Here is a 12,381-nt window from a genome sequence, read left to right on the forward strand (position 1 = left end):
ATGCTGAAGTGCAATGGCACCATCTTGGCTCACTACAACCTCCACCTACCGGGTTCAAGTGATTATCCTGCCTTGGCCTCCAGAGTAGCTGGGAATACAGGTGCCCACCATCATGCCCAGCTAGTTTTTGTATTTTTAGTAGAGATGGGGTTTCACCATGTTAACCAGGCTGGTCTCAAACTCCTAACTGTTGTCTCTAATGTTACCTGTCAGTCCTCTTCATAAAGGCACAAAAAAGATTAATTAAAAAAAACTAACTTGGGCCAGGCTCAGTGGCTCAGGCTGCTAATCCCAGCACTGTGAAAGGTGGAGGCAGGCAGATCATGTGGTCAAGAGATTGAGATCATCCTGTCTAACATGGTGAAACCCCGTCCCTCCTAAAAATACAAAAATTACATGGGCATGGTGTCGCACATCTGCAGTCCCAGCTACTCAGGAGACAGAGGCAGGAGAATTTCTAGAACCTGGGAGGTGGAGGTTGCAATGAGCCAAGATCATGCTACTGCAGTCCACCCTGGCGATAGAGCCAAAGTCCATCTCAAAAAAAAAAAACCAAAAAAACCCTGATGTGGATGATCTGCCTGTTGGACTATGCATCACTTTCAACATTGTCTTGACCCAACTTAAAATGAATTACCCCATTTACACACTGTTGATTTTTATTTGGCATCATCCCCATCTTTTCATAATGATTTCGTTATTTCTCTATCCATATTTTACCATAGGTATTCTTTTTTTCAAACAGTAGCTCACTCCATCACCCAGGCTGGAGTGCTGTGGCATGACCACAGGTCACTGCACGCTTGACCTTCTAAGCTTAAGCCATCCTTTCACCTCAGACTCCACAGTAGCTCAACCTGCAGGCATGTGCCACCATGGACAGCTAATTTTTATATTTTGGCAGAGCAGGGGGTTTTACCATGTTGCCCATACTGGTCTTAAATACCTGGGCTTATGTGACCCACCTGTCTTGGCCTCTGAAAGTGCTGGGATTACAGGCCAGAGCCATTGCATGTGCTCTCATCATAAATTTGATGTTTCTTTTTATATCAATTTTAGCAGAATTTATATTGCTTTCATAGGGTCTCTTTTCAAACCCATGTCTTTCCTTCTGAGTGTCTCAAACTAGAGTCTGTTTGGTTATGTTATAACAGAGTTATACTCGTTTATTCTGATGCAAAAAGTGTAAAATTCATGCATAATTTTCTATTTTTTTGTGAACTTCTTGAAGACTCTTTATAGTAAAAAATGGTACCAAACAGGATATAAAAATAATTGTGGATATTCACGTGCCACGTATTTCCAGAATGCAAGGATGGTTCAACACGTTGAAGCAAATCAATGTGATATACCACTTGAACAGAATGAAAGATAAAAACCACATCTCAGGCCGGGCTCGGTGGCTCGCGCCGGTAATCCCAGCACTTTGGGAGGCCGAGGTGGGTGGATCACGAGGTCAAGAGATCGAGACCATCCTGGTCAACATGGTGAAACCCCGTCTCTACTAAAAATACAAAAATTAGCCAGGCATGGTGGCGCACACCTGTAGTCCCAGCTACTCGGGAGGCTGAGGCAGGAGAATTGCCTGAACCCGGGAGGCGGAGGTTGCGGTGAGCCGAGATCGCGCCATTGCACTCCAGCCTGGGTAACAAGAGCGAAACTCTGTCTCACAAAAACAAAACAAAACAAAACAAAAACCACATCTCAATAGATGGAGAAAAAGCATTTCACAAAATTCAATATCCAGTCATCATAGAAATCCTACACAAAGCTGGGCACGGTGGCTCAAGCCTGTAATCCCAGCAGTTTGGGAGGCCGAGGCGGGTGGATCACGAGGTCAAGAGATCGAGACCATACTCGTCAACATGGTGAAACCCCGTCTCTACTAAAAATACAAAAAATCAGCTGGGCCTGGTGGCGCGTGCTTGTAATCCCAGCTACTCAGGAGGCTGAGGCAGGAGAATTGCCTGAACCCAGGAGACAGAGGTTGCAGTGAGCCGAGATCATGCCATTGCACTCCAGCCTGGGTAAAAAGAGTGAAACTCCACCCCCAAAAAAAAAAAAAAAAAAAAAAAAAAGAAATCCTACACAAAATAAATAGAGAAGGAAATTTACCTTAACAATATAAAGACCATCCCCTTTATCCTCTGCAAGCTTCCAAAACGACAAAGAAAAGAAGGAACAACGGTCATGCCAAAAAGGGCCGTGGCCATGTTCAGCCTATTCGCTGCACGAACTGTGCCCGATGCTTGCCCAAAGACAAGGCCATTAAGAAAGTCGTCACTGGAAACAGTGGAGGCCGCAGCAGTCAGGGATATTTCTGAAGCAAGCATCTTTGATGCCTGTGTGCTTCCCAAGCTCTATGTGAAGCTACATTACTGTGTGAGTTGTGCAATTCACATCAAAGTAGTCAGGAACTGATCTCGTGAAGCCTGCAAGGACCGAACACTCCCACCCCGATTTAGACCTGCGGGTGCTGCCCCACGACCCCCACGAAAACCCATGTAAGGAGCTGAGTAAAAGATTGAAGACAACTATTCTCTGGAGAAAAATAAAATGGAAATTGTACTTGAAAAAAAAAAGACCATCCATGAAATCACCATAGTGGAAATAACCAATCGGGGAAAATGCAATGCTTTTTCTGCAGGATCTCACATGATGCAAGAATGCTCTCACCCCTTCTATTCAACAAATACTAGCTGTCTTTGCCAGAACAATTCAATAGCCAAAGAAATAAAACCCATCCAAATCAGAAAGAAGTACAATTATATTTATTTGGAGATGACATAATCTTCTGTAGAAAATCAAAAAGAATCAACCAAAATACTACCGGAACTAATAAACACATTCTATATATTTGCAGAATACAATATTAGCACCAAGAATTAGTTGAATTTCCATAAACAAACAATAAACAATTTTAAAAGACAATTAGAAAACACCATTTGCTAAAGAACTTAAAGTAAGAAATACTTCGGAATAAATGTAAAAATGTTCAAAGTTTGTACCCTGAAATCTACAACCATTAATCGAAATGATTAAAAACGCATATAGAGGCCGGGCGCGGTGGCTCACGCCTGTAATCCCAGCACTTTGGGAGGCCGAGGCGGGTGGATCACGAGGCCAAGAGATCGAGACCATCCTGGTCAACATGGTGAAACCCCGTCTCTACTAAAAATACAAAAAATTAGCTGAGCATGGTGGCGTGTGCCTGTAATCCCAGCTACTCAGGAGGCTGGGGCAGGAGAATTGCCTGAACCCAGGAGGCGGAGGTTGAGGTGAGCCGAGATCGCGCCATTGCACTCCAGCCTGGGTAACAAGAGCGAAACTCTGACTCAAAAAAAAAAAAAAAAAAAATGCATATAGAGATAGAAACCATACTAATGGATTGGAAAAATATTCTTTAATGGTTATATAACCCAATGTGATTTAGATTCAACACAACACCCTTAAAACTCCCTATCAGTTTTTGTTAAAGAAATAAAAAACAGGCCAGGTGCCCTGGCTCACACCTGTAATCCCAATACTTTGCCTGGGCAATAAGAGCAAGATTCCATCTAAAAATTTTTTTTAAAACACAAAACGTCTCTTTAGTAGGAAGAGACTTCTCTCTAGTATGAAGTCTATGATGACATGCAAGGTTTGATTTTTGTTTAAAAACCTTGCCGTATTTATTTCACTTGTAAAGTTTCTTACCAGTATGACATCTATGATGACATGCAATGTTTGATTATTAATAACCTTGCCACATTGATTACACTTGTAAAGTTTCTATCCGGGATAAACTGCCTTATCAATAACAAGGGCTGAATTTTGACCAAAGGTCTTGCCACACTCATTACACTAGTACAGTTTCTCTCCAGTATGAGTTGGCCAGCGAACTGCAAGGTCAGAACAATGTCTGAAAAATCTGCCACATTTATTACACTTGTAAGATCTCTCTTCATTACAGATTATCCGATGCCTTGCTATGGTGGTAGCCTTGCTGAAGACTTGGTGACAATCATTACGTTAGTAAAGTTTCCCTATACCATGGATTGCTTGATGGTGAATAAGTGTTGACTGATACCTAAAGGCTAGGCCACACACATTACACTTGTAAGGTTCCTCTCCAGTGTGAATTCTAGTATGTCGTGCCAGGTGTGAATCACGCCCGAAAGCCTTGTCACAAACCTTACATTTGTAAGGTTTCTCTCCAGTATGAACTGCCTTATGATTTACAAGGGTTGAATTTCGACCGAAGGTCTTGCCACACTCATTACACTTGTAAGGTTTCTCTCCAGTATGCACTCTACGATGGTATACAAGGGCTGTCGTGTGACTAAAGGTCTTGCCACACTCATCACACCTGTAAGGTTTTTCTCCAGTATGAACTGTACGATGATATTTAAAGGATGACATGTGATTGAAGGTCTTGTCACACTCATTACACTTGTAAGTTTTCTCTCCAGTATGAACTCTACGATGGCATTTAAGGGAAGATGTCTGACAGAAGATCTTGCCACACTTTTCACCTTTGTAAGGTTTCTCTCCAGAATGAAGTCTACGATGGCGTGTAAGGGATGACGTCTGACTGAAGTTCATGCCACACTCACTACACTTGTAAGGTTTCTCTCCAGTGTGAATTCTAGTATGTCGTGCCAGGTGTGAATCACGCCCGAAAGCCTTGTCACAAACCTTACATTTGTAAGGTTTCTCTCCGGTATGAACTGCCTTATGATTTACAAGGGTTGAATTTCGACCGAAGGTCTTGCCACACTCATTACACTTGTAAGGTTTCTCTCCAGTATGCACTCTACGATGGTATACAAGGCCTGCCGTGTGACTAAAGGTCTTGCCACACTCATCACACCTGTAAGGTTTTTCTCCAGTATGAACTCTACGATGATATTTAAAGGATGACAGGTGACTGAAGGTCTTGTCACACTCATTACACTTGTAAGGTTTCTCTCCAGTGTGAATTCTAGTATGTCGTGCCAGGTGTGAATCATGCCCGAAAGCCTTGTCACAAACCTTACATTTGTAAGGTTTCTCTCCGGTATGAACTGCCTTATGATTTACAAGGGTTGAATTTCGACTGAAGGTCTTGCCACACTCATTACACTTGTAAGGTTTCTCTCCAGTATGAACTCTACGATGGCATTTAAGGGAAGATGTCTGACAGAAGATCTTGCCACACTTTTCACCTTTGTAAGGTTTCTCTCCAGAATGAAGTCTACGATGGCGTATAAGGGATGACGTATGACTGAAGTTCATGCCACACTCACTACACTTGTAAGGTTTCTCACCAGTGTGACATCTACAATGGCGTTCAAGGTATCGATTCTGATTAAAGACCCTGCCACATACATCACATTGATATCGTTTTTCTGCTAAATGGATTACCTGATATTTCCTTAAGAGTGATCTGCAATTAAAGGTTTTGCCACTCTCATGACATTGGAAAGGTTGTTCTCTCACGTGTACTTTCTGTTTTTGTGTGAGAAATGAAGAATAAAGGAAACTAATCCCATAGTTATTAGAAACATGGATTTTGGGCCTACAAGAAATTCTTTGGGATGCTGAAACAGGGGAAGCATGATTGACAGATTTTTCAACTTGATTACCAATGTTCCCTTCAGTCTGAAATATGTGGAGTTCAGGGAGATGTGAATGAAAGCTTAATCCAAGCTGATCCTTAATAGGCTTGTTTCCAGCATGCCTTTGATCATATTGGTCTGTACTACTAGGAAACTCTTTGGTTTCTGTCATGGGTACTTCATGGCCATTTCTTTCATCTTCTTGCCACTGAAACTCAAAGTCATGAATATCTTTCTCAATTTTCTGGAAGCAAAAATTTTCAATGTGATGACTTTCATGTATTTCCAATGTCCCTGTGTGGAACACTTTTGTATTGCCTGGCCCTGTGGATGAAAACTCTTTCATCATGCATTTGGAAGAGATGTCTACAAAATATAAAAACCAACAGATTATGCATCCAATTAGATACATAATGCTAAAATGTGTAAACACGACACAAAAATAATACGTATTTTAAACTTTCCAAACATGATCTTCAAAGTTTAGGAACACAAAAGGAGTGAGGTTATTTAATAAATAAAGAAGAATTACGTGGACTTCAAACCATTTCTACAGAAGCCTATTTCCAAAATCATGAGAAAACACTGACCAGACACCAGCATGTGTGAGCCTAAAGCAAGGAGTATTTTTCCACTGTGACCATAAAGTGTATAACAGTCTGCAAAAAAAATCATTGTCACATCAATGAAGAGAAACATATATATTCTTCATATTTATAGCATAGTTCCTGTATACAAATAAATGCTAAAGAACCACACAGTATACTGCATTGATAAATAATCTTTCATGAGCTCAAATAAGGATAACCAATGTCAATGGGAATTCAGTATTGTCAAACAATCATAGCACTGAGAAGATAAGAAAAGATTACAAAAATTAGTCAGGCATGGTAGTCCCAGCTACTCTGCAGCCTGAGGGACAAAAATCGCTTGAACCCAATAGGCAGAGGTTGCATTCAGCTGAGATCACACCACTGCACTCCAGCCTGAGCAACAAGGTGAGACCCAGCCTCAAAAGATAAAAAATAATAAAAGAGAAAAAAATGTTAATACTATATTTTTCTGAGTAAATGTTATAAAAATTATCTATATCCATGCAGAACAGGCACTTTGTGACATTTTTAATTTTTTTTTTTTTTGGTATTTTAATTTTCTTCAGAAAGAGTCTTGCTCTGTCACCCAAGCTGGAATGCAATAGCGCAATCAGGGCTCACGGCAGCCTCTGCCTCCTGGGTTCAAGCAATTCTCCTGCCTCAGCCTCCTGAGTAGCTGGAATTACAGGCCCGTGCCACCATGCCCGGCTAATTTTTCTATTTTTAGTAGAGATGAAGTGTCATCATGTTAGCCAGGCTGGTCTTGAACTCCTGACTTCAAGTCATCCAACCACCTCAGCCTCCCAAATTCCTGGGATTACAGGTATGAGCTACCGTGACTGGTAGGAGTTTGTGACATTAGCGAGTGGAGTGTGTCAGTTATGTTGCATACCACATACGAAAAAACCATATATATAATCATAAAAATAAAGTATTGTGATCCATCATAAAACCAGCAAGCAAATAATAAGTCCATTTATACAGGCTGCAAAATTCTAAACAATTTCCTCTTATGAAAAAAAGCCACAACTTCTACTTGCCACCAGCACACAATATAAGAGCTGAAATACATGTTAACATCACTGCTTTCTGATGTATGAGGTTAAGATAATACACAGCGTTATAAGGAATGACAATTGACCAACAGCCAGGTGCAGTGTCTCATGCCTGTAATCCCAGCACCTTGGGAGGCCAAGGTGGACAGATCACAAGGTCAGGGGTTCAAGACCAGCCTAGCCAATATGGGGAAACCGTCTCTACTAACAATACAAAATATTTGCTGAGCATGATGGCAGGTGCCTTTCATTCCAGCTACTCAAGAGGCTGAGGCAAGAGAATCATTTAAACCTTCTGAGGAGGGGAGGTTGCAGTAAGCTGAAATTATGCCATTATACTCCAGCCGAGTTGACAGGGCAAGACTCCATCTTAAAGGAAAAAAAATAAAAAGGGCGGGACATGGTGGCTCATGCCTGTAATTCCAGCACTTTGGGAGGCTGAGGCTGGTGGATCACGAGGTCAGGAGTTCAAGACCAGCTTGGCCAACATAGTGAAACCCCATCACTACTAAAAATACAAAAAATTGGCTAGGCTTGGTGGTGCATACCTGTACCCCAGCTAGTCAGGAGGCTGAGGCAGGAGAATTGCTTAAACATGGGATGCAGAGGGAAAAAAAATAATTGACTAACAGTGTTGCAGGGTACAATTATGGTATCACAACCACAGTTTTGTAACAGCCAGGCAATACAGCAATTCTGTATATATACATTGCCCTTAGTTATCTAGTTCACTGTGCATAAAATGTAGAACAGAATGTTTACTAGAAAAATTTATAAACTGAGATCAGAGAAAACACTGCATAAAACAAACTGCAAAATAAACTGTTACAAATATGATGCAGACTCCCTAGAATGAATGTTCTTATTGGCGAAAAGCCATGTTGAGAGTTCTGATTCTCCAATAGGATGTTCCTGCACATGGAGCCTTTGAGAGAATCTGGTCATGGGTGTTGACTACTCCTGAATAGGATCAGTGCTTTTATAAAAAGAGACAGTCAAGAGTTGCCTGTTCCTTTTTCCACCATCACAGCAGGAAGATGGCTGGCTCAATCACGAGAAGGTTCTCACCAGGAACCTACGTGGCTGCACCTTGCTCTTGGAGTTCCCACTTTCCAGACTCATGAGAAATAAATATCTGTGACTTAAGGCTTCCAGCTTAAGCTATTTCATTTTTGTTTGTTTGTTTTTGAGACGGAGTCATGCTCTATCACCCAAGCTGCAGTTTTGTGGCACAATTCTCCTGCCTCAAGAGATTCTCCTACTTCATCCCAGGCTCACTCTGTCTTTCAGACTCAAGTGCAGTGGTGCGATCTTGGCTCACTAAAACTTCGACCTCCTGAGTTCAAGCGATTCTCCTGTGTACCTGGGATAACAGGCGTGCACCACCACGTCCAGCTAATTTTTGTATTTTTAGTAAATACAGTTTCACCATGTTGGCCAGGCTGGTCCTGAACTCCTGGCCACAGGTAATTTGCCTGTCTCGGCTTCTTAAAGTGCTGGGATTAAAGATGTGAGCCGGCCGGGTGCGGTGGCTCAAGCCTGTAATCCCAGCACTTTGGGAGGCCGAGGCGGGTGGATCACGAGGTCAAGAGATCGAGACCATCCTGGTCAACATGGAGAAACACCGTCTCTACTAAAAATACAAAAAATTAGTTGGGCATGGTGGCGCGTGCCTGTAGTCCCAGCTACTCAGGAGGCTGAGGCAGGAGAATTGCCTGAACCCAGGAGGCGGAGGTTGCGGTGAGCCGAGATCGCGCCATTGCACTCCAGCCTGGGTAACAAGATCGAAACTCCGTCTCAAAAAAAAAAAAAAAAAAAAAAAAGATGTGAGCCACCGCACCTGGCCAATTTTTTGTATTCAATAGATTCGAGGTTTCACCATGTTGGCTGGACTGGTCTCGAACTACTGACTGCAAGTGATCCACCCACCATGGCCTCCCAAAGTGCGGGAATTAGAGGCGTGAGCCACCACAGCCAGGCAGTCTAAGCTATTTCTGACATGACAATAAAGTGACTGAGACAGAAAAAAGAGCATCTCATCATCAACATCACCAAAGGCTGACAAATCTTATTAAACAAAGGAAGTTTAAATCCATCCAATAAAACTTGCAACACTTGAAGCCATCTAATAGCACTAACATGCTTTAAAAGTCTTGAGGCAGGGCGGGCATGGTGGCTCATGCCTATAATCCCAGCAATTTAGGAGGTCGAGGCAGGAGGATCACAAAAACAGTAGATTGAGAACATCCTGGTAAACACGGTGAAACATCGTCTCTACTAAAAGAATACAAGAAATAAGCCGAGCATAATGGCACACAGTTGTCCCAACTACTTGGAAGGCTGAGGCATGAGAATCACTTGAAACTGGGAGGCAGAGTTTGCACTGAGCTGAGATTGCAACTCTATACTTCAGCCTGGGCAACAAACCAAGACTCCATCTTTAAAAAAAAAAAAAAAAAAAAAAGGCTAAGGAGTAATTCCAACACACAAATATATATAAAGTTCTTCAGTAAAGGTAAATTAAAGGACAGATAGACCAGGTACCATGGTTCACATCTGTTATCCCAGCACATTAGAAGGACAAGGTAGATGGATCACATGAGGTTGGGAGTTTGAGACCAGCCTAAAGAAAAAGGAGAAAGCCTGTCTCTACTAAATATACAAAATTAGCAGGGGGTGGTAGCATACGCCCATAATCCGAGCTGAGGAACCTTGTGACATAAGAAGAAATTCATATATTGGTCTTTTCCCTAGTTCCTGACACAGAGTTCCTAAGACCTTGGGATGTCCTGGGTGATGGGAAGGTGATTTGTCCTAATGAAGCAGCTTCTAATGTCTCCTGGATGGAGCTGATCACCAGAAAGATCAGGACATGCTTAGAAGCATGAACCAGTCACTGACATCAGCCATCCTTCACAAAGGGAAGAGGGGCTGGAGACTGAGTTAATATCAATCATGACTGTGTGATGAAGCCTCCTTGCAAATCCCTGAACTATGGGGGATACGAGAGATTCCAAATACTGAACACACGCAGGTGCCTGGGGCATGGCACACCCGTGAATCTTCCCATGGTCCTTGTGTGGAGCACAGGTCACTGCTAAGATGCCTCTGGTTTTACGTACACTGATATTTGTTTAAGCCACTGCTACTTTTTTTTTTTTTCCCAGAGATAGAATCTCACTGTGTCACCCAAGCTGGAGTGCAGTGGCACGATCTTGGCTCACTGCAACCTCTGCCTCCCAGGTTCAAGCAATTCTCCTGCCTCAGCCTCCTGAGTAGCAAACAAGAAACTGGATATCTTAAAAACAAACAGACTTTCACTCTTGTTGCCCTGGCTGGAGGGCAACAAAGCGAAATGGCACGATCACGACTCACTGCAACCTCCACCTCCCCAGTTCAAACCATTCTCCTACCTCCGCCTCCCAAGTAGCTGGGATTACAGTCAGGTGGCACAACTCCGGCTAATTTTTTTTTTTTTTTTTTTTAGACGGAGTTTCACTCATGTTACCCAGGCTGGAGTGCAATGGCGCGATCTCGGCTCACCGCAACCTCCACCTCCTGGTTTCAGGCAAGTCTCCTGCCTCAGCCTCCTGAGTAGCTGGGATTACAAGCACGCGCCACCATGCCCAGCTAATGTTTTTTTTTTTTTTGTATTTTTAGTAGAGACGGGGGTTTCACCATGTTGACCAAGATGGTCTCGATCTCTTAACCTCGTGATCCACCCGCCTTGGCCTCCCCAAGTGCTGGGATTACAGGCGTGAGCCACCGCGCCCAGCCAATGTTTTGTATTTTTATTATAGATGGGTTTTCACCATGCTGACCAGGATGGTCTGGATCTCTTGACCTCGTGATCCACCCACCTCGGCCTCCTAAAGTGCTGGGATTACAGGCTTCAGTCACCGTGCCCGGCTAATTTTGTATTTTTAGTACATACAGGGTTGCTCCATGTTGATCAAGCTGGTCTCGAACTCCTGACCTCAGCTGATCCGCCCTCCTCAAGCTCCTAAAGTGCTGGGATTACAAGCAGGAACCACCACGCCCAGCCAGAAGTGGATATCGTTAAAGTCTGCCATAGCGTTGTGTTTTTAGACAGCGTTTCACCTGGGCTGGAGAGCAGTGGTGGGATCTCAGCTCTCTGCAATCTCGGCCTCCCAGGATCAAAAGATTCTCCATCCTCTGCCTTTCTAGTAGCTGAAATTACAGGTGTGGGCCACCACCACACCCAGTTGATATTTGTATTTTCAGTAGAGATGGGGTTTCACTATGTTGGCCAGGCTGGTCTCGAACTCCTGACCTAAAGTGATCCACAATCCTCGGCTTCCCACAGTGCTAGGATTATAGGCATGGGTGACGACACCTGGCCTGCCATAAGGTTTTATAACTACTTTAGTTCTGGAACCGCCTCTGAGGTATCATGAAGCACGCACAACATCTAAACAAAGCAGACAGTTAAAGTCCAGATGCTGCATCATGTAGCTTTTCATTTCAAAATCAATACAGCTTCCATTTTAGTCAAGCAAGGACGCGGCTCCCAAGAGGCAACAAGGGAAAATACGAACAGACGCAAGGGCACATCCCTACTTGTGGAGGGAAGTTGTCCTCACCCAGGGAGACCAGGTTCCTGTAGTTCTCCAACATCACGTCCCTGTACAAAGCCCTCTGAGTAGGGTCGAGGCATCTCCACTCCTCCGGAGAGAATTCTATGGCCACATCCCTGAATGTCAACACACCCTGAAAAATAAAACACATTTTAACCAAATCATTCTAAGAAGAGTTCATTTTTTTTCTTTCTTTTTTGAGATGGAGTTTCCCTCTTGTTGCCCAGGCTGGAGTGCAATGGCATGACCTGGGCTCACCAAAAGCTCTGCCACCTGGGTTCAAGCAGTTCTCCCTCAGCTTCTCGAGTAGCTGGCATTACAAGCTGAAACCATCACACCCGACTAACTTTGTGTTTTTCATAGAGACAGGGTTTTTCCATGTTGGTCAGGCTGGTCTTGAACTTTGAAGCTCAGAAGATCCACCGGCCTCGCCTACCATAGTACTGGGATTACAGGCATGAGCCACCGAGTCCTACTAGGGTTTTTATTTTTACAGAAAATGAGAAAAAAAAGAGAGGTGAAAGCATGGTTTTAATTGTAGTGAATGTTCTTTTTT

The 12,381-nt window shown here is 43.2% G+C and overlaps 1 protein-coding gene across 1 annotated transcript in view; it reads right to left on the reverse strand.

Moving 5' to 3' along the window:
• LOC116540713 (zinc finger protein 480) overlaps positions 1 to 12,381 on the reverse strand; it is a 201,146-nt gene that overhangs the window by 20,638 nt on the left and 168,127 nt on the right. Inside the window, exons 3-4 of the mRNA XM_032264363.1 lie at positions 11,832 to 11,958; positions 4,542 to 5,945 (exon numbers count right to left, since the gene is read on the reverse strand). Of these exons, the coding sequence (XP_032120254.1) occupies positions 4,542 to 5,945; positions 11,832 to 11,958 (1,531 nt within the window). The remainder of the gene's footprint in view (positions 1 to 4,541; positions 5,946 to 11,831; positions 11,959 to 12,381) is intronic.

Source organism: Sapajus apella, unplaced genomic scaffold (assembly GCF_009761245.1).
Source record: "Sapajus apella isolate SASKATOON/1434 unplaced genomic scaffold, GSC_monkey_1.0 scaffold144, whole genome shotgun sequence".
Classification (NCBI taxonomy): Eukaryota; Metazoa; Chordata; class Mammalia; order Primates; family Cebidae; genus Sapajus; species Sapajus apella.